General features: G+C 38.2%; 1 protein-coding gene across 19 annotated transcripts in view; it reads right to left on the bottom strand.

Moving 5' to 3' along the window:
- LOC149772939 (scavenger receptor cysteine-rich domain-containing protein DMBT1-like) overlaps window positions 1-15,364 on the bottom strand; it is a 78,772-nt gene extending 63,408 nt beyond the window's left edge. For 5 of the 19 annotated variants that reach the window (XM_089947063.1, XM_089947060.1, XM_089947061.1 and 2 more), the window contains exons 1-5: window positions 14,064-15,354; window positions 12,046-12,187; window positions 11,455-11,630; window positions 10,496-10,637; window positions 10,120-10,298 (exon numbers count right to left, since the gene is read on the bottom strand). In XM_089947063.1, coding sequence (XP_089803189.1) covers window positions 10,120-10,298; window positions 10,496-10,637; window positions 11,455-11,630; window positions 12,046-12,187; window positions 14,064-15,210 — 1,786 coding nt within the window. In that variant the 5' untranslated portion in view covers window positions 15,211-15,354. Of the gene's footprint in view, window positions 1-10,119; window positions 10,299-10,495; window positions 10,638-11,454; window positions 11,631-12,045; window positions 12,188-14,063 lie in introns of all 19 variants that reach the window. The other 14 variants (XR_016417528.1, XR_016417527.1, XR_016417526.1 and 11 more) reach the window with 7 other exon arrangements.
- Between the last annotated feature and the right edge of the window lie 11,239 nt (window positions 15,365-26,603).

The raw sequence follows: 26,603 nt of genomic DNA, 5'->3' as shown, positions 1-26,603 counted from the left end.
TAAAACTACTGTCGCTGTTGGTGATGCCGCTGGGAAAGTATTCCCAGAGGTCAAGTACAGACCCGCCCGATTATATCTCAGCCGCAGCCAGTAAAACGGGCAAGTACCGAAATGATACCGCAAGTGTCAGTAAAATAATAAATCAAGCTGCAAACGATCGGTTGAAAGAATGATCACCCAGAGAACCATAAAATAACAATGAATGCTGATGGAGACTCAGTTGCATCGATGATGAAAGTTTTAACCAGGGTTAAGCAGCATGTTGATCAATGCTAAACGGTGATAAAACATTTTCCTGTTCGATTCCACTATCACATATCTTTGGAATTTGCAGAGATGTTAGAAACGTTATCTTTGGTACTAAACACACAGTTGTACTTGTTCGAAAGGACAACGACAAGGATGCTATATGGCGTCCCAAGTACGGATGATGCTTGTGAACTGAAACTGACAAAATTTTTGTTCTGGTTGCCAACAATGATGCTATCACTCATTAAAGAATAATTTCTGTTCTCTTTTATGGATAACGGTAGCAAATCAATATTGTCCTCGTTGGCGATGACCACAGATGGTATTCAGGGTAGTGTTGCTGGGTTATTCACATGGCAGATAACGTCATCTCAGAGGATTACAGCATCACGACATATATTTATCAGCTCTTCAGGAAGACTCCCATGTAGGCTCACATACACGAAACTCAATGGTATTTGACACACCGGGGTTAAGTAATTTTTTCTGGGAATAAACGTACATCAAGAACGCATCCTGCGAATGCGATCAACGATATAGCAAGGACTGTTGACATATTTCCACTAGCGGTTTTACCAGTGCTGATAACAGCTTTGGCTCCAGCTGTTGAAACAGCATCTACATTCTTTGTCGTTGGAACAGCTGCTGGCTTGGCATTGGAAGAAAGCAGCGGGGAAAGTTCTAAAAACTTCAGTAAAGGGACGGAAAATACGATTACCAGGAAAACGGTACGATCATGATCTGCACCTACCAGAAAGGCTAGTTTATGAATTCTCGCAGAAGCTTTCAGAGAATGTATAGAGTTGTTTGTGATTTCTTTGGAAATTTAATGGATGTCGATATTACGCTTGCTGACAATTGCACACGATTCAGTGACATCGCTAAAATATCAGAAAGAGTGTAATTCATACGTCCCCTATTACCAACGCCGTGTACATGGTGGGGTCTGGATCATCCATATGGTCGAAACAAGGAACACCATCAGATATATTGGTGAGGTCACCGGCTTATATAGGCACTCAGTATTTAGCGCTGAAAAAGTTAGGATATTTGCGACATATCCATGGCATCATTCAACTGATGAATTTTCTGGAACCGTGTCAATCCTGATAAATCAAAATAACGACGAAATATTCTTGTTTGATCACGCAGGTAAACAAATTAACTGCAACTAATTATTGGTGTGCCTTGAATTAGTCTCGCGAACACTGTTGGATATGCGGTGTCCTCGGTGGTTGCTTCAACAACAATCCTAATCGGCGCATTATCAGCGACGTATTTGATATCACCAGTGATAGGAATTGATGTCTCTTTTGTTGGCGGCGTTGCTGGTATCCCTAATTGTTATTGCGAAAAAACTATCAGTATGTGCGGCTAAGAAATTACATGAACACACATAAATAGTGCGGGCGGCGACATATGCATGGTAAATATCATCGATAATGTCAACGTTGTTAAATGACGGTGTAATATCAGATAGTGAATTTGCTGTATATTAGTGATATTTATCGTCGGTATCTAGCGATAACTTCTCGCAAGGACGCAAGGGTCCCGACGCCTCATGATCCAGAGTTAGCGATCATTTTTAAGTCGCCACGTTGACTGCAAGCGGTCGAACACGGCTCTCCAACGCTACATTTAGCACCTCCACAGATAATAATGATAGCCGAAATAACTACATGACAGGAAGAAATAATCGTCAACACAACACCGGCTACGACCACAATGATATCAGCGACGTCAACATAGCCAGAATTCTACATCAGTTTCACTACATCAATGAACCAAGAGTGATGAAACGGGCCAGCCAGCCCAACCGGGAAGTAGTCGGCATTCGAGCTAGATCGTATCAAAGCAAACAAATAAATGATGAACTTCAGCGTAGAATCAAACCTATCAAAGATCGCTATCAAAGTATATGAGCAAACGCTGTACGCCACAATTGAAATGTCCGAGGCTTGTGCTGTTGACATGTATCAGTCGTCGATCAGAACTGTGTTGGGATGGCCGCTGCTAGCGCTGACTTACGCTAGACCACCATTACCACAACAATCTGGTTTTTAAGGAGAGAACTTGGATTTCCAATGAAATTAGATTTCTATAGATTCCCGTTTGAACGGCGATTTCCAGATATTATCGCCGAACGGAGGTAGGGAGAAGACATATTGTGGGCAATTTATAGAGATGGTGTAATCGCCAGGGGGATGACGCAGGAACATGAAAGCACACCGCCATCTGAGAGCACTATTTGAGCAGTATGTGCTTGAATATCCGAATGATGAACTTAAACAAAAAGTAATTAGTACTGTAAAACATGTGAACCTATTGAGATATGAAGTTGAATCACAAATGAAAAATGCTGTCAGAGTGATCAATATTGATGCTGAATATCTAAAAATATTTCTTGATTATTATAAGATCAATGAAGCCCAATTGTCTTCCTTCAATCCACCAGGGGTGGATATGCAGCTGGATCCCAATGACATAATTGACTAATATTTTTCAAAGATCTATGTGGCATGGAACAGATTAAAAGGCTCTGAAAATATTCTCAAACATAATTATTAACCAGATGATGGTGGTCGTCATATATCGTCTGGCATTGTCAATATCACGTCGACTATTTCTGTGAATCTTATCTGTGACGCTGTAGATGGTAGTTTTGCAGCTGAGGTCAACGGATCACAAGCGCAGCAAGGATATGTTGTTTCTAGCTTTCCTCTAGAGGTCCCCTCGGGTCATTTGTATCCGTTCCTGCTAATCCTGTTTATTTATGATGTCATTATCAGTCGTGTTCACGAATACGATTTCATCTGATCGACCAAGACGGGCATTTAATACGCGGAGACTAATTAATAGAGAGTTTGTATGTGCGTGATAGACCATGAAATGGTGGGCCGTGAACGCTAGCGTTCTCAACGGTCTGCCGCGAGCGACAAAAAAAAAGAAGCGAGCTTGGAACTTCATTCAGTGAGGGATCCGGTTCCAGGTCTCTTAGATCCAGAGACCCCGTTGGATTGATTAGCTTCATTTTATAACCATTAATATGACCAATAAGACAACCATTATTGTTCAATCCGTTAAAATACATGTAAACAAATTTGTGGAAGGGATACTTTGTTTTTCTGGTATAGATCATGAGGTAACCGGTATTAACGACAGAACTGCTAGAAGGTTTGATTTTGATAGCGTAGATAAGAAAAACTGTTCACCATATGATTTATAATTATATGATTATATCATAATGGCTAAGGAGGAGTTCAAGCGCGATGTTTGCAGCGCATATTTGGTCAACGTGCCGGAAAAAAACATAGGTATTTTATATCGATGCTACAATGAATGACCAGCGGGCATGAATGATTATTGATCGTTTAATTGGTGATAAAAAGTATTTATTTAGAATTAAATTTAATGTCCAACATTATGGCGGCTATCATGATGGCCCAATGTGGATTATCCGGGAAAAACTCGACCCTGTTCAGGAACCACGTGAACAGGTGTTCTTACCGTGGACAAACTTATAAACCTGGAATTCTGACCGGTATTACCAGGCCATATAAAGAAAAACCATATCGTGTGTTTTCGCACTTTCTCCATTAAATGAGCCTAATATTAAGGCTCCTTTATCGATGCCGGCTGCAAGTGCACCGACTAGTATCTTAAATTGTGTAGCTATCGTGTCTAATAAAATTGTATGAACGTTCGACGAGCAAATGGATTGACAGAATCACGAATCATAAAAAACGAATGGGCAGAGCATGTTAGAGAGAATGGAGCCCACATAAATGGCATTGCGGTGTTGAAACATTTTTTACGATAGTAGTAAAAACAATAACCGACGAAGTTTTGCCCAATTCCGGCAATTATAAAATAAATGGCGTGCCTATAATGATAGTTGACCAGAACGCTAATGCGTGGACTCCAAGCATGACATAATTTCCACCTGAAAGAAACTACTAAATTTTATCACGGTAATATTTTTGAGGAAATGTACAATGTTAGTCAAACGGATCCAGTTTCAGTCTGGCTGTTTCAGAATCGGAATTGGGATCCAGCAGGTCCAGATTTCATCAATTTGTGATACCATCTGGCAAACATCATCGCGAAGAATCTCTTCATTCGCAGATGAAACATATAACGTTAAAATACGCCGACGACATAAATGTCGTAGAGGAGATGGGAAATAACATTTTAACAATCTGGTATGTGGTTGCCCACTTTGCCCGGAAGAAAAGCTCATGGCGTCCAACCCCGAAATTCTTTTTTGAGGATATAGCACATTCATGTATTGAATTAGTACATGGAGGTCTTTGGAACACAAGTCATAATCCTGATGATTTAATTTATGCTGATATGGTAGTTTGTTAACCCGCTTGTTTTTTGTAGCAGCTGAATTATAAGTCATATTTCTGGCGGTTTGATTATTAAAAACATGAGATAACCAGAGATGCTACGTTCGGTCCGCTGGCAGCAGATTTAAGTGGATTTCCTGAGATTGAATCATTTTAGTTTGCAAACAAATATTCATCCGGTTATTATTGCTTCGTTTGGTCATCATTTTAATAAACCAGCTCCCGAGATAATTCTCATAGACTACTGTGCAATCCCCCCCCCCAAAAAAAAAGTGTGGATCAGGGGAAATTGACATCGCTGACAGTGAGTGAGTCAATACTTTCATATCGGCCAAAAAAAATGTATGGCTGCCCAGCCCAGAAAACAACGTTGCAAAAGATTATTGGCAAATTTTGCAGAGAGAGCATCATCTGATAACAAACACTACTGTAAAAGGTTAATTATGTAAGAAGCAGAACTTAATTTTATTACCGCAGATATAGCAGCAAAAGGTGTATTAGACACCAGAAAGCAGGCAAACCTACCAAATGGAACCATGATCGGTACTATTGTCAGCTACTGCGACGGTGATTCACCACAGTTTAACCATTTGAGATGTTTGATGCATGTATAAGATAAATAAAATTGTTACCTATCTATTACTGAGATGACAAACAAATAAACGCGAGTTTGATCTTCAGGCTACATTTATCATACCGCAATGACAATAATAAAGTACTCACTTGCTTCTTTTAACACAATAATGTTACAGCAATTTTTTCCCAATGACCAAAGACAACATACCGTGGATAGAATTAATAGCAATTTGAGCCATACACGCGAATATATCACGCTGACATGTCTTGAATGCAACCGACGTAGAGGAGCTAGTGCCCTTAGCTACATCTTTGCTGTTGTTTTTTTAATTGTGTATTTTGAGGAATTACTTGCAATTTCCACGGACAAATCCACGCTTTGGAGCGTTCGAATCTAGCCTATAGAATGCGGGCCATCGGTCGAAGATCTTGATGGTAGTAGTAACAATCTTGTAGTTGACAACGATGTCATGCTTGACAAACAAACAAATCCAGCTAGAATATTTTCAAAAGGCAGACAAAAAAACAAACACAGACGTCGTTTGCGTTACACAGCGGGACGCTCATATCCCCAAATGATCATAGATAACTGTAAGTTTTTGGTTATCTTTAACGGCATTGATAAACATACACAGTGAAATATTCAATAGACATGGTGTCCCGACGACATGGACATCAATAAGTCTCAAACCTTCTTCGCACATGCTCAGAGAACTCCAAACGTATTCATTATAATCAATTTCCACGATACAAAATCATGACAACGCATTGGGCTCTATACAGTCTTTGGCTGAATAACCAGTCCGCACATATACTAACATGCACTTCACGCAGCCAAATATCAGTAAACCTATTGTTTTCTTTTTTGTGGTGGTGGTGGTGGGTGGGTCACCCAAGATGCGAAGTTGGAGACCACATACTAGCCCTTTTTTAACTCTTGTAAATATTTTTTGTCATGGGTAATTGTGGCTTTTTCGTAGAGGGTTTGGTTTAAAAAAATGGTCGGTTCGCCCCTCAATTTCAAAACCGAGATCTGCTAACCAGGCTCACTTAAAAGGTTCGGATCAGCTTTGGCAATTAAGATCTCAGCATTTTTCCAGCGCCCGGATATAAAATTGGTCCCAAAAAAGATCGGTTCACCACCAACCCGAACCTCGCTACAAAATTCAATGAAATATTGGTGAAATAGGTAAGATAATGACGATATCAAGCGTCCAAATTGTGTATTGTTTATATGTTGCGCTATGACACAGATGTGTTTTTTAAAAAAATGTTGATTTTTTACCCCACACTTATTTATAAAATTATTTTAGAGAGACGAAAATAATGGAATATTACAGGATTCATAGTTTCGCTAGAATTTATTTACCTTTATAAATAATACACAGAATATCATTTTCAAAATGACAATGAGAACAGTTCTTCTATTTGTATACGAAGCTCTGTATGTAGCTAGACAGACCAATGCGTAACCTTCTGTTGGCGTCACATGAACTTCATCCTCTCCTTGTTTCTAGATTTGTATGTGTTGTAATTAATGCTATCTTCACTATTTAAAACAATTGCACAAGGAAGAATGAAATAAGGTGGTTTTCCACTTCATGTGCACAATTATTGCATTAGAAAATCATACGATTAAACCAATAATCAGGATAGATGTATTCTACGTGGTTTTACAGCAAGAGACAAAATCATACTCATATAGAAATTATGGAAATATAATCTAGTAAAAAGTAAAGTTGGAAAAGAAAGATGCGATTTAAGTCTTTATATATATATATATATATATATATATATATATATATATATATATATATATATATATATATATATATCTAATGGAAATTCTGGAAATCTTTCAAGCATTTCTTTCGATGTAATTCGTTCGTCCGTCGACGCGGAAGTATATGTATGCATACGATGCTAAATCATTATATTCGAAAGACCTTATCTTAGTAATCAAGTTTTTGTTAATAAATTTGGTAGTGTCGTTCTATTGTCGGTCAGGTTGGAGCGTGTCCATGGGTTTGGATAACCCTTTTTCCTTGGTCTTGAGCATGTCTGCGATAGTAAATATTACAGTGTTTAATAACTTATCAGCGCAAAAATGTTGTCTAGGATGGTAGTTTTTGAACGTTCAGTTTTTTCTTCAAAGATGTTCAGAGGATAGAACAACTTGACGTGTTTTCTCAGAAGTCGAACGAGATGCAGATGTCTAAGTGAAGTTTGTTTCGATCACGTTCAGCCGACTATACCATGCTATGGATGGTAGTTACTGCCTAATAATTAGTTTTTTTGTCATTACCATATGATTATTCTTATTCTGTGCAATTAGTGGCATGATTATGGAATGCGAAGTTGTTTAATTCTTTTAAAGTAGTCACGCATAAGGCAGCTGATTGAAGTCTCTGAATTGCAGAAGTTGATGCACGCTCAGGCCATTTCTGTTTCCATATAAAGGCCCTTAACTTCCTTTTTTGGTATCATATAGTCTATAATGTAGTGCACAAACCCATCTAAAATTGAAATGTTTGGATAGCCTCTTTTGAAAAACCAAAAGAAAACTTAAACTTGTTAAGAGTTCGTAAACATTTTTAACTGATGCATAATTACTGTAGTGAAAATATTCTTTCATTTTATATAGTTGTGTCCCCATTATTATATCCCTACGCACGTTTCTGCACAATTTGGTTTGGAAAAATCTGTTACCAAACTTTTCTCGGGTGGCTAATTTTCCAATTTATTGGAGTCATAGTAGTTGGAGTCTTAGCTCATTTTGAACAGATATGCCTCCCGTCGTTTCTGCAAAACACGTTTCCTTGGATTTGCGTACAATTTGCTTCGATCAAATTCATAATGGAGCCATAAAGCAAGCTCAGAATGTTTCTGGATATCCAATTAATATTACAAAACCGTCAGACCATTTTGCAATCTGACAGGCTCCCATTGATATACCTTGTCATTGTAAAGATGCAATCTAAACCTATCGTGGGGCCCATGAGCTCTAATGAACAACAACTTGGAAATACAAACGGTCCACTACAACAACAACGCCATAAATTCAACAATAGAAAAAGCTAAGACCTCTGACCGATGTAGTCTACTACGATACAAGGCTAAGTTTACTAAAAATGTTATCCCCTTCATTACAACAGTGTTGCCACAACTGTAAACATTGCGGAATTCTAATACTTTCAAGATGAGTCAAAAAGAAACAAAAGATCACCTAAACCATTTCTTTTTGAGATTTGTGCCATCCATTATATCTACTATGTTTTGTCTTTTACGTTGGTCAAATAATATATGAATAAAAATATATATATATAGTCAAAACATATACACGGTTATATAGTGATGGGTTACTACCAATGACACACATGCATCGTAGCTGGGCTAATTCTTATTATTATGTTAAAATGGAAAACACATACTCTTAGTATAGTTAAATTTCATTTCTGAGATTTACAAAATAAAATTGTTGGTGGGTAGAGGAAAAAAGCAGATATATACATCATTCGTGAAATTTCCTCCAACACGCCGGACATTGGCAACTCTTAAAATCAATACAACATTGAAAAATATAATACAATTTCACATCTATTTTTTATCACGTTTCTCCCCAGTAAAACAAAAGAGCGAGATGGAATGTAAATAATGTTTATCTTATAATAAAGAGGATGTCATTAAAATGTAACTATAACTATTGGATCAATAATTGGCGTATAAACACATTATTACACGTCGGAACTTCTCAAAAACGTTGAACCATGTTCAACGATTAATGTATGGTTATACATAAAAGTTTTAGGTAGTATATAATTCCAGATACCGATCCATCTATTCGGATATCCGAACCGCGACACAACTTTTCTCATCATATTGACTTAACATGATAATGATGACGTCATGAAGGGTCATAAAATCAATCCGATGGATAGAGCATGACGATTACTATGTGTAGGCAATCCTTATTTGCGTATTTTGCATGATCTATCATTCGTAATATCCAGAGAAAAGCGTACGTGTATTTGCTAAACCGGCAACTGTTTACAATAGGCAAGATAATGATTTTCTTGTTTGTATCTATTTGCAAATGACTACAGCCTCCAATGATGACCGAAATTTCATATTGTATCCAACACATTTGCTGGCAATTAGACGAACATGTATCGTCCCATTTAAATTATCTTTAGAAAATCATTTGCGAATCTTGCATGTAAGATAAAATACAAGTTGTCCATAGTAAATAGATGCAATGAAATTGCAACAACAGTATTCAATATAGAGATTTCAAAGGTTAGTGAAGCATATTACCTGGCAGCTGTCCGCAGATCAAAAAAGCATATCTGCTGGAACATAAAATGATGCCCGATGTTCCGGGCCATACATTGTATGCGCAATCAGCCAGGTTTGTTTCATTTCCTTTACAATTTACGTCGTCCAGCGATATGCGAGTGAAGAGCATGATCTCAAAATGAATACAAGGTCCAATAATAAAAGAAATTTCAAATAGCGTCTAATACCTTTGCTTGGCAATGAGGCGAGCATGTAGTGTTCCCTTTTAATTGTTCTTAATTAGTCATTTTCATTAGTCATATTGATTAACATGGAAAAGAGACGCTCATATTTATTTGCTAAATCAAACACGGTGTGCATTAAACGAAACAAAGTACGCGAGTGAAGAGCATGCTTTGTTGTGTATAGATCTCAAAATGAATACAACGTAAAATGATAAAAGAAATTTCAAATAGTGTCTAGCACCTTTGCTGGCAGTGAAACTAGCATGTAGCGTTCCCTTTTAATTTTTCTTAATTAGTCATTTTCAAATCTTGCATGCAAGATCAATTACAATTTGTGGACAGTAAGTAGAAAAAAATTGCAGAAATAGGATTGAACATAGAGAGTTCAAAGGAATATAATTGTGCAAGGTGGAGCATGATACCTGGTAGATGTCCGCAGATGACTCCAGCATCATTGTAATGACCACAATCGTGCTGCCCCCATCCTCCGTGTAAACAATCTGCCAGGTCTGTCTCATTTCCTTTACAATTAACATTGTCCAGCCATATTGGTCCTATTCCCAGATCGTACGCCGCGAAGCCAATTGCATGGCCAGACCTACTGAGAAATGCCAACGATCAGGTGAAATTAACACTAAAATGTATATAGTGTACCCACATCACTATGAATATATTTTTGTACCTATACAAAACTAGAATCATACATTTTACTGAAGCTTTTTATTGTCGATCCCTTTTAGAAAATGTTTGAATCGCATGAAAATCAAAATCAAAAAGGATAGAATTTGATAAACGCACCTGATGCCCATCATCCGACAAACAACCGTTGCATCTTTATCATCCCATCCATCATCGCAAACCGTGCCCCATTGTCCTCCGTGCAGCATTTCTACACGTCCCTCATTCACGAAACGTCCTCCAACAAGGCGGACATTGACATCTATTAAAAGCAACTATTAATAAACACCATGACATTTTACCTCGACTGGTCATTACGTTTTCCAGTTTTGGTCAGTAAAATAAAAGAGCGAGACAGAAGCGAGATACGTTAAAAGAATGTTTGTCTTCTTAGAAAGAGGATTTCATTATAATGTAACGTGACATTTTTTGAAACAATAATTTTCATAGGAAAGCATCATTAGACATGGCCATTTTTTGAAACGTTGAATTGTTTTGCATGATAAATCTATGTTTATACATAAACGTTTAATGTAGTACATCATTTCCATTTATTGATTCACATATTCGGATATCCGCATCTCGAAACGTATTGTCGTAATTTTGACTTAACATGGTAATGACGACGTTAGGAAGAAACATAAGATCAATACTATTGACAGGCTATGTCAATAACTTCTTGAATGCAACATTTAGCTAGGCATTTCGTTTGGACTTTCGTTCGTAAAATTAATATTGATCAGCATTGAAAAGAAACGCGCATATTTATTTTCTAAAGCAAACACGGTGCTCATTAAAGGAAATAAAGTGCGCGAGTGAAGAACATGCTTTGGTGTGTGCAGATCTCAAAATGAATACAAGGTCCAATGATTAAAGAAATTTCAAATAGTGTCTAGCACCTTTGCTGGCAATGAGGCGAGCATATAGTGTTCCTTTTAATTTTTCTTCATTAGTCATTTTCAAATCTTGCATGCAAGATCAATTACAACTTGTGGTCAGTAAGTAGAAAAGCAGTGCATATATAGGATTGAACATAGAGAGTTCAAAGAAATATAATTGTGCAAGGTGAAGCATGATACCTGGTAGATGTCCGCATATGACTCCAGCATCATTGTAATGACCACAGTCGTGCTGCCCCCATCCTCCGTGTAAACAATCTGCCAGTTCTGTCTCATTTCCTTTACAAGTTACATTGTCCAGCCATATTGGTCCTATTCCCTGATCATAAGCCGCCAGGCCAATTGCATGACCAGACCTACCGAGAAATGCCAACGATCAGGTGAAATCAGCACTGTAATGTATATAGTGTACCCACATCACTATTACATTTTTGTACCCAGACCAATATGTATACATTTTTGTAGCCATAACACTATAAATAAAGGTTTGTATCCATTACAAAATTAATACACACTTGTACACCATAATGCTGTAAATACTTTTTCTACCCATAGACTATAAATACATTTCTTTACCCATAAGCTATAAATTCATTTTCGTACCCATTGAAATGTTCATACATTTTTTACACATTTCAATATAAATACATTTTAATGTAGACTGAGGACACTGTTAATAACCTCGACATCCTTGACTAATGCGTTTATTTCTTGCACCATACTGAGATCAAATAAACATCAACGTGTTGTAACTGAATAAGATTACCGTACCTGTAACCCAACATGCGACAAATGACTGTAGCATCTGTATCATCCCATTCATCATCGCACACCGTTCCCCACTTTTGTTTGTGCAGGATTTCCACACGGCCTTCATTTACGAAACGTCCTCCTACCAGCCGTATATGGCTTTCTATTTTAAAAAACAAAAAAACATACATCTTCTGCAAACTTGGTAATATTTGATTTCTAATATAAACAAGTTCAATCTATCCTCTCCAATAAAACAATATAGAATCGTATTCGTTTTAAGCGGAGGATGTAATTTGTACACCTTTTTGAGTATCATTAGTTGATAAATAAATGATGTCTCTCGTAAAAAGTTTTAACTCTTTTAAATGTTTACTTTGGTATGTTATCTCTTTTTACCGGGTGACCTTGTTTTACAACGGTTATCTCCACTTATATTGTCATAATGTTCTCAAGACACCATTCTTGCTACTTTAAGACGAAATGTAAAATAAATAATGGCGACACACCTTGATAAATTAATCGAGATACAGTATTGGGACAAACGTGAAAAACCAATTAAGAGGACGTCACAAGAAGAACACTAATCTAATTCGTCTTTCTGAAGAATCTACTGAGAAAACAATGAAAAAAATAGTACTTACAAACTCGGCAAACTATTTCCTTGGTCTTATCATAGCAACTTATTTCCCTTTGACTTATCATAGCAACTTTCAGCGCATTTACATAGCACTCTTTATCTTCAAATGTATTTAAAATTAACGTATGGAATGTTGTATATTTAGAGATAATTTTAGACGGCGTACGAATTCCACATTAGGGGTTCTGTTTTCTGGTCTCGGCTCTATGTTTTATATTTCCTATCAGGATTTCCTGATTTCAATTCCAATTTATAAAGCTAGGTCAATCTAAAATTAAATGGTGACACTTGGTCTGCTTATTCATTATCAGTGAAAGATGTGTCAGGTATTACATTTGGGGTGGGGTCATATTTTCAAGGTTAACAGCAACAATTAATATTTTAAGTTTTCTTCGCTCTTTCCATTACGCTATATAGCACTAAAGGAATGGAACTATATACACTTGGTAATCAACATTAGGAATGTTATGTATTGCAAAGCGGTCAATGTAGCAGACGGGACAGAATCTTAAGTTTGACGTCACACTTTATTCACTGTTTCATAACGTTCGAACTCATTCAGCTATAAGGCACATCATTGAATACTTGTGGAAAGGATATTATATACCACATTAAAGGTCGTGTATTCAATGTCATATTAATGGTCGTATGTGCATTGTAATTTCAAAGAACGATATCAGATAATTTTGATTATTCGTTTGCTTTCTATGTTTTCCCCCGGTAATCAGTTTGCTTACTTATACGTTAATAGCCTTGTGATTATTAGTATCTAATAACTTGTTTCCTGATATGCCTTGCTAATTAAACGATGTTCAGCCGGCAACCGAAGAAGCATGACATTGTCAACATGGAGAAAGTAAATTACTTTGTGCAAATTATTGTTTCACTCCTATGAAATATATTTATCACATTGTTCATTATTGTATTCTAAAACCGACACCAGGACCAATAACATTATTTCTAATCTTCCTTCACTCTACAGTCAACACTGGACAATGTAGGTACTTCGGATGAACACAATATGTCTAGCCTGAGATCAAATATTAAATAGAATGATGAAGCATACAATATCTTATTATAAAAGATGAACCATCGTCGGATATATTCTTTCGGTGTTAAAGGTAAAGACGTTTATTGCCCAACTAATCTTTTGCTATTTTTTCTCAAAGTTTATCATGCAACGAATGCCAGAAGGGACTTGAAAACATTTTTAGCACTGATTCTAAATTTACCATGGTGACCAATAATTTTCTTGTACTTGATTTGTTAAAGCAGTACATGGTGCTTTAGTTGGTGCTGTTTCTAAAATAAGCAAACGCGATATTATTTTATGTTTGATATATTATTTTGAAACAATCACTTGCACATATATAGCAAATATACAAAAGTATTCGTATACCTGGCAATCTCTCCTTCGTCTCGTTCGATTCCTTAACCACCTGTATTACAGATTTATTCGTGTTATGATAATCCTGCTTCAGTGTTTCAAATCCAGTAATCGAATTCATAACTGACCTATATTCTCCCTTAATTTCTGCCAAAATGTTACTGAAGTTTGTGCTCTCCTGCTTTATAAGTTCAATCATTGACAGTATTTCCATCATATCGCTTTTTTCGGCTTTTACTTCCCCCTGCAGACTATAGAATGAGAGGTTTAGATGTTGACATTCCTGCTGATTTTTCGAAATTAATTCCTTCAGTTTGCTTCCTTCCTCTTTTAAATACTGCTGTGCAGAGGTAAGATATTGTATTTCGGTTCTGAGCGTTGCAAAATCGGTTTTCGTGATGGTTTGATCCTCTTTCATCTCCTGTAATTTTCTATTCAGATTGATATTTTCATCTTTAAGAGATGCAATCTCAGACATGAGCATACTTCGCATTCTCTTTTCTTCTTGCAGACCATTTTGCAATATTTCCATCATATCGCTTTTTTCGGCTTTTACTTCCCCCTGCAGACCATAGAATGAAAAGTTTAGATGTTGACTTTCCTGTTGATTTTTTGAAATTAATTCCTTCAGTTTGCTTCCTTCCTCTTTTAAATACTTCTGTGCTGAGGTAAGATATCGTGTTTCGGTTTTGAGCGTTGCAAAATCAGTTTTCGTGATGTTTTGGTCCTCTTCCATCTCCTGTAATTTCGTATTCAGATTTATAGTTTCATCTTTAAGAGATGCAATCTCAGACATGAACATACTTCGTATTCTCTTTTCTTCTTGCAGACCATTTTGCAGGGTTTGGATTAAATCTAGAAGCACATTATCCGTATTCGTTTTGTCATTGCGCACGATTTCGTTATTTTCGCATTTTTCAAAACAGCGAACAATTGTTTGATTCAACTGCAAAACCAATCGGTCTCTCTGTTTGAGATCCTGAAGTATTTGTTTCTGTGTGGCAATAATTTCTTCACGAAGATCTAAAATATATTCATCCAGTTTATCGACAGCAGGATCTCTTTGTAGTCCACAATGACCTTCTCTTGGTGAAAGCAACAGCATTAAGATCAAGCCAGCAAAAGTAGATAATATCCGCATTTTTAGAGTTTCTATCATGCTGAACTAAAACGAAAATACCATCATCAAAACAGACGCAACATCTATTATATCACTGCAATGTAGAGGACAAGTGTAACAGGATGTAGAAACAAAAAAGGATTTCAATGGTGACGGCAAGTTGTATTATTCCAGTCGACTTTCAAGTGGACTACATTGCTTGCAAACGGAAGATGTATCAAACTCTTGCCGTCTAGCATTATTATCATGCTGGATATGATTAAATTCAAGTGATTTACTCAATAACCAGTTAAGGATTTACTTCCTCACAAAACCAATGAAATTGATAGTGATTAGAGTGCTCTTTCAAAACCTGCTATTTACAATTTCAAACAATTTTCTTATCCACCACGATCGCCCATTTCAGGTTATTCTTTTTGTGAAACCTGCTTGTTGCGGGCTTAGAATAGCGTGGATTGCAACCGGTAACGTTTGGAAGCTTAAATAAGGGATTTCACAGAGAGTGTCTTTGTTTTCGATTGGATTTCATTAACATATTATTATAAAACTGGTTTTAAAACAGATAAACCGGTCGAAATTAAGTATTAATGGGCATTTGGGTCTGTCATGATTACCTTTCCGCCAGCTCGTTGATGTTATATCCTTGCATGAACAACAAAGCATTGTAGATAGGTCATTAATATGTTGTATCGTTTTCCCATTTGGTACGAATCTCCATTTATTTTTTACTCTTGCACACTCGGTCAACAATGCTTTTTAAGTAAGTGCCTCTGATCTCTGGCGATTTACTTTCCGATTTTGGATCTTATCTCTAAAACTCTGAAGTCAAGTCTGTATTCTAAGAGTAACCAAACAGTTCCATAACAAGTGAACACCTTACTCTTTTTATGTTTATGACCTATTAAAGTCAATCGAATATATTTTTATTGTAATTGAAACGAATCATAGTTCTTCTTAAATTAATGCAGTACTATGTGTTTAGTAAAGTATATAATTGTCCATGCTGTTGGAGCAGTTATTGTTTTCACTGTAATATATATTGCCATTCACGTTCCTCGTTTATCCGTGCTTTAGTTGCCCATCTAGTAAATATACCTAGCGGCTTTTATAAACTTTTGCTTGAACAGAAAGTCACGGAAATGTGAGGCAAAGTTTCTGTAGTCACAGAGATCTTCACTATTATGCAACATTTCATTATCACTTTTTCGAACATATTTGCACGTATCAATACATCCCTGAAGTTCATTATATGAGAATAAAGAGTGTTGGTGATGCATTTGATGCTATGTCTATGATTGATTTGGTAGCTGCATAAGAAAGCAATTCCTTTCATGAATGTGTCATTGAAAAGCTGAGCAAATGATTCAGAGATAATTGTACAAGATAAAAGTTTTCAAGAGTGTTGTCCTGGTTAGCACCTTAAATTACTTCAGATGATTTGGCTGGTAATATGTTAAACCAGACATTAGGGTAGAAGAGCAAACGGATATAGTGGACAGTTATCAACTTTATCTGAAAATCAAGTGGTATCCGAACATATTTAAAAACACTATAATCTGTGCAGTTTCGGTACCAGTCTATGGCACTTTAGTTTCTAATTACTAGACTTTGTTAGAAGTTTCATATTTATTGCATCTTCTATTTATGTGTTAATAAAGTCATTAATTATCAACGGTGATGTCATGCTGGCTACGATTAAAGATAATTTAATCAATACACACGCTAACATCAATCGATTCGGAACCTCCCAAAGCATAGTAATGTACAGTAATGGGCAGTAAAGGACAGTAATGGAGACGAAAATACAGTAATGTAAAAGAAATTCAAGTACTAGAGCAAGAAATTTAATCGCTCTGCACATAGTGCATTAATGATTGGTTTCATTAAATTGTATGTATGTATGTATGTATGTATGTATGTATGTATGTATGTATGTATGTATGTATGTATGTCTGTCTGTATTTTGTTAGGTAGGTAGGTAGGTAGGTATGTGTGTACGTGTGTGTGTGTGTATGTGTATGTATGTATGTATGTATGTATGTATGTATGTATGTATGTATGTATGTATGTATGTGTGACAATGACACTATTTTATTGCTAATGTAGGCCTTAGTCCCATAATACTACTGTTACACGCCATATAGAACACCATATTATAAATAAAGTAAACACCCGTAAAAGGAAAAGGAGCAAAATTCAGCATACACTATACAATATCAAGGTAAATTAGACGGAACTAGCATTACAGCTGCAATCTTACATATAGGTAGAAAAAGATGAACATTGGATCCATTCTTTGGAATGCTGGAAAAAATGTACTGAGCTAGTTTGAAATATTATGACAGGCTGCATCAGATAATATAATATTCATTTTCATGAGCGTTATAATAAGTGGCATGAATATGAGTAGTATAGTGGGGCACTCTATGGACAATGGGACTTACCATTAAAAACAGGGTCCCGGCACTCTGGGGACAAAGGGAATTTAATATGGAAAATTTGTTATGGGAAATACAGGACCGGTATTATGGAGACAATGGGAATTGAACATGGTGGTCCTATTTAGGGACAATGGGAACTGAACATAGGGAATTTGAACATGGTGGGTCTATAGAGGTACAGAAAGTATTGGGTCATTACAGCAGAGATAATACAGACAATAGACAACAAACAACTTACAAAAGACAAACACTGATACAAATAACAATACAATTTTTGAGGCAAGAAAGCAATCCTTTTTCGAGGTATATGAATGGCCCTGAGAAGGGCTTTTAGGTTTATGTTAACCTTATACGTTTAACATAGAAGGTATCGCATGTGTCTTCTTCTTTTCCTCAAACTTCTTCTGACTCTGCTCCGTAAATCAGAACCCTCTTCAAACAGCCTTGCCTCTCCACATGAATTCTTATTTTCCAAATGCTCGTATCCGTAAGTCCGTACGGAACAGCATTAACGAAACGAGGGTTGAGGTCCAATGTTGGTCTACATCTTGTGACGAGAACAGGTTAAGAGGATGCAGTGAACTGCGGTCATTTATAGGGGAAGGGAGGATCGACACGGTTTGAGTTTATTCACCAATCCAAGCATGCATTACAAAATTCAGTCACAACAGGGATTTAGTCTTCCAAACAGAAGTGAGCAGTCTGTGACTTCAGTCAATCTATGCGACACAGTTTTAAATCATGACGGAACCAAAGAAGACGATGAATTGGGGTGCACCGGCCGTGGAGACGACAAGCGATGGTATAGCAGCGGCTACTTAAGTTAACACATCTCTACGTCCAAAAGAGGTCGATTTTAATTGGGATTTAGTGGATTTTCTTTCTTCTTCGCAAGCATTTGTTCCGGTACCAGTACCTTCGCCACCTTCTCTTTCTTTACCACACGTGGATAATTTTAAACAGAGACAGAAAGAAGAATTGGAGAAATTATTACAGCAGCAAAAGGAAGCAGAACAAGTTATTCTCCTTCAACAGCAACAGCGAGAAGAAGAGGCAAGAAGGAAACGACAGGAAGAAGAAGAAGAAGCAGGATGAAGTAAGGCCTAAGAGGAAAGAGTGAAAACTATGACGGTACTTTTAGACATTTTAGCAGAGTTAAGGAGTCAAAACAAAATTTATCAGACTTCTTTATTACGACCCAAGAGAAAAAGACCTTCCCCAGCTAAACAACCCAATCCTGTGACTTCACCTACGATACCACCCCTAGTGATTTCTACCAAGTCATCATCGACAGGAGCTAGTCCAGAAGTAGGCCTTGGGCGGGGCAAAGACTTAAGGCAGTTAAAGATGTTTACGACCTGTTCCTGATTTGTTATTTTTTTAAACAAACAAATATCCAACGATCATTTTCAGGGCCACACACTTCCCTAAAAAAGATATACTATTTCAATTGCCAAAATCAATTAAAACTCAAAAAGCACTTTTTTTAAAACCCATATTGTATGTGTGACAGTGTGTGAGTGTACGTTCTTATTCTAAAACTCAAAACCAAGAGACACTTACGTTTTATGCCTGTTCTATTCTGGTACAAATTTTACAATCCAATGCATAGCACAACACAACACTTTAAAAAAGCCCATAGGCATCTTCGGTCTCTGTGTTCACTCTCTCTGTTTTTTTAAATTTCTCAACTTTCACAGGTTTTTCCTTCACTTCTTCCTCACGTTCTCCTCGTCTTCCTTTCTTCTCATGTTTCTCTTTCTGAACGTGTCTGGATTCTTCCTTTTGGGGTGGAGTACCTCTTCTTATTCCTGTTGCGAAAATCCCTCTTCTTCTTGCTCCTGTTGTTTCTTAGGGCAATCTGAAGACCAATGTTCTTTTTCTTGACAATGATAACAGGTATATTGACTTGTCTCTTATAGTACCTGTGTTGCTTTTTTGACGGTCTGGACGCTCTGAAGACCAATGTCCTTTCTTCTTGCAGATATAGCAAGTATCTTGACTTGTATCTCGAAAGGTTGGAGAGTAGTTCATCGGCTTGTCCGACATAGACATTCCCGAAAGACCATTCCGGGAGGACACTTGTGTGACATTGCACATTATCCCTAGGACATCTTGGTTACCAAAACAATGTTGTACAGAGACATGTTTCTATTACACTTTGATCATTTAGATGTGTACTTTATCGTTGTACTTAACTCTTTGGCTTTTATGTATTTTTGTCTTTCGTGTTTATTTTTAAAAAATCAATTAACGTGTACTGAAAAAAGTATAAAAACTCTTGTCTTGTCTGTTTCTGTGTCACAAATGACATTCTTTAAACTATGGCTACCTCTGCTGTCTCTGCTCCCTCTTCCTCCACTTTCAAATTCATCGACGAGCACTTAGATCGTGCCAGTTGAGAGGCATTGTATCTTCGTCATACCTTTAACATGTTATTTGCTGGGCCTAGAGGTTTAGGCAAAACCGAAGTTGTCAAACGTTTGATCAAACATAAACATCATTTGATCGATCGTCCATCTCAACGAATCGTATTGTGTTACAAAGAGTGGCAATCGGCGTACAGCCTCTTGCGAGAAAGTAAAGGTGATTCCTTCGTGTTTGAGGAAGGCATTCCTAACGAAGACGACGGAATCGTGTCTCACCCCAGTCAAACCCATCTGGTCATTTTCGACACATTGGGAGAAGACGAAGAAGAAATTAAACGACAAAGTAAAGCCCATCGCACCATCAGTCTCAATGCTCATTCCATGGTCTTGCCTAAGAGAAAAATCGTATGTGCAAGTATTTGAAACCCACTCACCCCAATTATTTGCGATTTCGTCCCCATTTGTTTCACAACTTGTGTCAAGACGGAGGGCCTGTCCTGTACATGTCTCCGTCGTCGACTTAACCAAAACAAAATGTATAAAAATCTCGCACACTTTGCGTATGTCTCACACATCGTCAACATGACGCCCCATCGGGCTTATCTTCCCGTCAAAATGATTTGTGCCTTGTACGGCATCATTCGCGAAAGAAAATCCACAAATACGTGCTCGTGTCTTAGAAGTCAGTCTCAAAGAAGTCTTACGATGGTTTACGGTGACAGCACGTCAATTACTTCAAGGCATCAATCTCATCAAACCAAACGCTTTTTTGACAGAAACAAAGTAGCCTTGACACAACTTGCCGATCCCCGCATCGACAATCAAACTAAAAATCAAATCATTTTGAAACCTGGAGGGAGCGGTGGTCTAGGAGGTGTCATCATTTGTTCCCTCTTAAAATGGGATCCGAATGCCCCTAAAGTTCTCCCCAAGAAAAATGCCACTCCCGAAAAAGCCAAACGATGCCCAAAGAAGAAAAGAGCAACGGTGTCAAGACAAGGTCTCAGCCCCAGAAATAGAAAAGCCCACAAAAAAGTCCTCAGAAAAAGAAAACCCTACAGAAATCAACTTCAACCCGCAAGAGAGGCACTTCATCCAGGACGCAACCTTACATTCGCAAACCACGACCTGCAACGACAGTGACCGCGTCTCCGGTAGTCTCAGGATCTTCCACTTCTCCGCTGCTGGTGATGCCACCCAAGCCCCATTTGACATCCGTTCTTCCTCAGTTGAGGACACCATGGAAACCCACGTCTCAAAGAACTTCACATCCAGCGGTGACACGCTCCTCCTCTTTAGCTGCAGTGGCAGCTGATCACAAAGTACCTGCTCCCAAAATCAAAGTCAAAGAGAGATCGGGCATGTTACAGAGTTTACTGGATTTGTCCAAGCAAGAACTGTTCCGATTTAGTCCATCGCGAACCCCTCCCCGACGCGTGATGCCTGTCATCAAGTTGATACGACGTGAACACAATCATTAGCGACGTATTTCAGTATAAAAAGGCCTGAGACAAAGCATGGGTATCAGTGTTTTGTTTCTGCTGCTGAACACCCAAAGATGTCACCTCAAAAATGGTCACACTTTGTGGGCTTTTGATTTCACTCCACACCAAGGCAGTGTCGATGGATATTTCCACCTTATAAAATCTGGTCAACTGCGTGTGGGACTTCAGTTTGCAGAAGAGCTAACCCCCACGATGAACGTCATCCTGTATGCAGAATTCAACAATTCCATAGAAATCAAGAGTTTGAGAAAAATTATTCTAGACTATTAGAAGCCATGGAAGACTGTTATCCTTGTTTACATAGTGGAGAATCTTTGGACATGAAATGTGCGGAAACCGTAGAAGTAGAACCGTAACACAAAGAATAAAAGGACATAGTGATAAAGTCCAGATGGCCAGAACAAGAACAGCATTTATTTCCTGGTTTGCAAAACACTTGGCAGAAATATTTACGGAATTGATCAAGAAAGATTGCAATGGATGTCAAAACGATCATCCTAGTCAACTTTAATACGATGAATGTCTGATGCTGAGTCAAGAAGAAAAATTGGACGAGTATGTGGACAAAGCTTGGGGTCTCATCTCGGAAAAAGCCGTGTTTCATCAGTGGTATAAAGGCCTGCGTGAACATTCTTGTCCACCATTGACGACTCTGGAGATCAGGCGCATCGAACGTTTCTTTGCCCAGGGTAGGAAGACAGAGCTAATAGCGGGTTTACTTGTCAGAGATTTTCAGGGAGAAAGTCATGATTGAATTGATCACTTATCATTACTTGTGAAGGAAAAAGAAGAAAAACAAAACAACACAAAAATGGATACCTGATAACTTTATTACCTTTTAAACAACAGTTCGTACACTGCTTCTTGGAATCCTGTCGTGTGTGCTAAAGATGAACTACCTCATCGCGAACCTCAAGACCATCAAGCTTATTTATCAACATGGACGACAGTCATCTGCCAGGAACCCACTGGGTAGCCGTCTACCTTCCTAAAGAAGGATGTGTGAAGTATTTCCATTCGTATGGATTGCCCCCTTTGGATGACGTTATCATTGACTTTATGAGAATAAATGCCCAGACGACACGATTCAATAATGTGAAATTACAAGGCACAGATTCATCGGTGTATGGACACTATTGTGCATATTTTCTGCATCAACACAGTCCTGGATATTCTTTAGAACATTTAGTGACTTATTTTAATGGCCACTCCTCTAGAAACGACGAGAAAGTAGATAGATGGTTTTGTGACCATTATGGTTATCTTTTGTCTTTAGCTAGGAAACGTAGTGTCTATCAATGGCCCAATGACTTCCAACAGTGGAACTTCAGTTCACAGCGTTGTCAACCTTGTCCAAAATAAATGGTCAATTGAAATAATGTTTATTGTTGAATTTAATTGTTAATTTTACAAATTTGTTAATTGTTAGTTGTTAATTATTTGATTAAAATTTGTTTTGTTTTGAAAAAATTATTCTGCCGTTTGTTTGCTATTTGCATCATGAACCGTGCTCTTTGACTTTTCGCTATTCCTCAAAACAAACTAATTTAGCGTTCCGACTCTAATCCGTGTAGGGATGTTTTCGATCGCGTCCGCGCTTGAACCGTAAAGAGCGGGGCAGTCTCCAATCTGACCAACATATAAGTCGACAGCAAAGAGAGCAGTAAACAGTACATAAACAGTAATAACGCTAGCGATGGATATGATTCCCGCTCAAGCCATGAACGTTTTGAAAGGCCTTGGTCTTTCTATTGCAACGGGATGGAGCTTGAGAGCACAGGATAAAAGAAACTTTACTCCTGATTTGGGAAAAACCAAGAAAAAGCAATGGCAACAATAAAGCATGGAAAGAGAAAAGGAATGTGCAGCAGCCTAATGAACGGACTACTAGCACTCCAGCGATAACCACCACTGCAAGTACTACAACCGCAGCTACACGGGAGAAGCGGACTATTTCACCAAAACAACCGGAACTTGTAGCAAAACAACAACAACAACAAAGAAAGCAACAACAGGAGAAAGCAATAAAATTTGCTAGTGTTGTTGCATCGATTCCTTCACCACCACCACCAAAATTTAAGAGGTCGTCAAATATCAGCACTCCTAAATCATCTGTAATTTCGCAAGTTGAACAAGCGCAAGTATTACTGAACATATAGAGGCTATTAGAAACAACACGAGTACAGAGATTACCATCTCCGGAAACACCAGTAAGGGTTCAAGTCCTAGCGGCAAAAGGTGAGACAGAACAACCGGAAAAAAGGAACTCAGACATTAAGAGGCTATCACCATTGGGGCTGGAGATGGCACTGGGAGATCTCAGGTTATCAAATGACATCATTAAATCAACAATGTATGTAGCCTGAATATCACTAAAGCATAAAAAGCCGACCCCCCAGCAGTGGCACACAGGGAGACGCATTTTGCAGAAACGGTTCAACGTGGCGCATACGCAACACCCGCTGTCAACCCTGATAGATGCAGCTTACTTCCTGGGTAGTTTCCACGGGTATGAGGCATTCCCGACACAGACAAAAGAATGAAACCCGAACGCCCGCCGAAATCTCTGAAGAAGAAGAGCGCCGGAACACCTTTCCTCCTGCGGGAAAATAATAATAGCCCTTCTAAGGGCTAACATCCAAATTGCCTCTTATTTAATAGGAACCATTTTGGCTTGGTTTCCCAATTTGATCAAACCACACAAATCTGACTTGATCTTTTCGATTGTATGCATCAAAATTTTTAAACCAAATTATCTAATAGTGATTTTACTCTTATTTGTCGCTTAGACAATTAGTTAAGGAAATTGTTAGGGCATTTTATTATGTACACTATGTGCTAGTATTAATCGAGTTTTTAAGGAGTTAGATAAATTATCAGACTCAGTTGAATTTGACTCATTTGCACAGGTTGCTTACACAACATTGGTTGATAAGAGTGCATTTAGAAACAACTGGATATAATTTGATTAAGTATGGGCTGGTCCTCAGTAACACCTTTTGCGGATAGCCTTCTTGCCAGAACTTCCCTCGCTTTCCACGTCCGACATCCGTACATGGGGGGAGATGTGGAACGATTTCCACCCGCCTAAAACTGGTGTCCCAGTGTGACGTCATTGTCGCCAACCAATCGCGACTGACGTTACAAACTGTACTGGTTGATACCACAGTGATTGGTTAACAGAAAAATACTTATTGGCATCATGAGTGCATGTGTCCAATCCCTCTCATGAAACAGCCCTTCATTCAGCCCGCAATACCACAGTGATTGGTTAACAGAAAAATACTTATTGGCATCATGAGTGCATGTGTCCAATCCCTCTCATGAAACAGCCCTTCATTCAGCCCGCAATGAGTCAAAAAAGGACTCGCGAGCTGATGCTAAAATTACCAGTGCACCTTGCGCACATAAACGCCTGGGGGATGAGGCTCTAATTCCTTCCCCCAGGAACAATTGTCAGGTCGCTGTGCGATCAATAAACAGTTTCCCATGCACATATGTGCGCACGCCACTATAATTTAAATTCAGTAAGTAAGTCTGACCATTTATTGTTGACTCATCCTCCTTGAGATGTGCTCAAGATTAGCCAAGCTGAACGAAGCTTAAGTTAAATTTCATCGTGTCAGGCAAAGCCTGATACAGAAGCCTGAAGAGATAGAGAATGTCGGAATTCTGAAAGTATCTGAAGACCTGATAGAAACGCTCTTCACTGAGGAAATAAACAAGGAGAAAGAAGAATGGATGGAGAAGTACAGACTTCCGGAACAGCAGAGAGAACAGAGAGATCAGCAGCAGCATAAACCTGACATGGTTTTGTTAACTGCCCTATCGACAGCAAAGAGTTGTCCTTCTCTTGCCGAAGAAGCAGACCCTATCCTGTGGGAAAGCCTGTCGCCTGAGGAGGCCGCAATCTTAGATCATAAAAGATTGCCATAGCTGCTGGCTCACAAAAAAAATCCCTTTTCAGGGCTATCCAATACTCTAGAAAAGAGATGCTAATTCAATTGCCAATGATATATTATTAAGTTTAAAAACAGAAGTGCGTCCATAAGCACATTCATTCTTTATATTTGTTAGAAGTGCGTATATTAGCCCTTCGCTTCCGTAGCTTATCAAAATTTTAAATTAGTGATTGTTAATAAACAAAGGAGTGAGTGTACGTGCGTCATTTTGTGATAATATGGATAGTGTAAGTTTTAGTGTCATGATATGTTTTCCTTCACGTCTGTGCTTGGTTAATATAAAGGAAACGATCGTCAGTCTGGCTATCCCTGTTGATTTGTGAAGAACGAAAAATGAGTAGCAGAATCAGTAAACTCTTGAACTTCAGATGCGTTGGGCTTGGAGGCCATTGGCGAAGATGCTAGAACAGAAGACGAAGAGGATGGGAAGGAAAAGAAGAAAGAAGAAGAGGGAAATAAAAGAGGAATCCTACCTCACCTCATGCTGAGGCACAGTTGTGAGGTGAACCTGTGGTTAGGACACTTCCACAGACAGTAACAGCACCACAACATCGTCAATGACAGCCACAGCCGCCTCTTCCACCAATACGAAGACCATTGGTTCACCAGAATGAAAATTGGGAAAAAGAAATAAGGAGGCCACAGCATCCACGCTTGTGGCATAGAAGAAGAGAAAGGGAAGTCTTCACTGTCCCTCAAAGTGAAGATTGGTATAGTGAAGCCAGTCATCGTCTATTAGCGCTACGAACCACACGAATCAATTGGGAAGGGGATTGGAGTCGGAGATGTGTCTGTGGTGCCAGACTAGGAAGATGCAATCGTTAGCCAGATGCATTTGGAGTTATAAAAACAGCCCTTTTCAGGGCTAACCAAAGCTATGGAAAAGTGACACTATTCAATTTGCCAATTTATGTGAATGTGGAGTAGTGTGACAATAAACACTCACTCCTTACTGATGTGATTGAGTGTGTGTGTGTTTGTGTTAGAATGAGCTCACGTACGTTTGTGTAAATAGTATATTATTGGGGCTTGTAATTGCATCACGTACGTTTGTGCGGAATATTGGGGTTTGTAATTGCTCTGGTACGTTTGTGTGGATTGTAGAGTGTGTGCTTGTTTGTTTTTGTTTTTTTTTTGTTGCTTTTTTTCTTCGCG

Source organism: Sinohyriopsis cumingii, unplaced genomic scaffold (genome assembly GCF_028554795.1).
Source record: "Sinohyriopsis cumingii isolate HCF-2022 unplaced genomic scaffold, ASM2855479v2 utg000957l, whole genome shotgun sequence".
Lineage (NCBI taxonomy): Eukaryota > Metazoa > Mollusca > Bivalvia > Unionida > Unionidae > Sinohyriopsis > Sinohyriopsis cumingii.
This window is presented reverse-complemented; position numbering and strand designations above follow the sequence as displayed.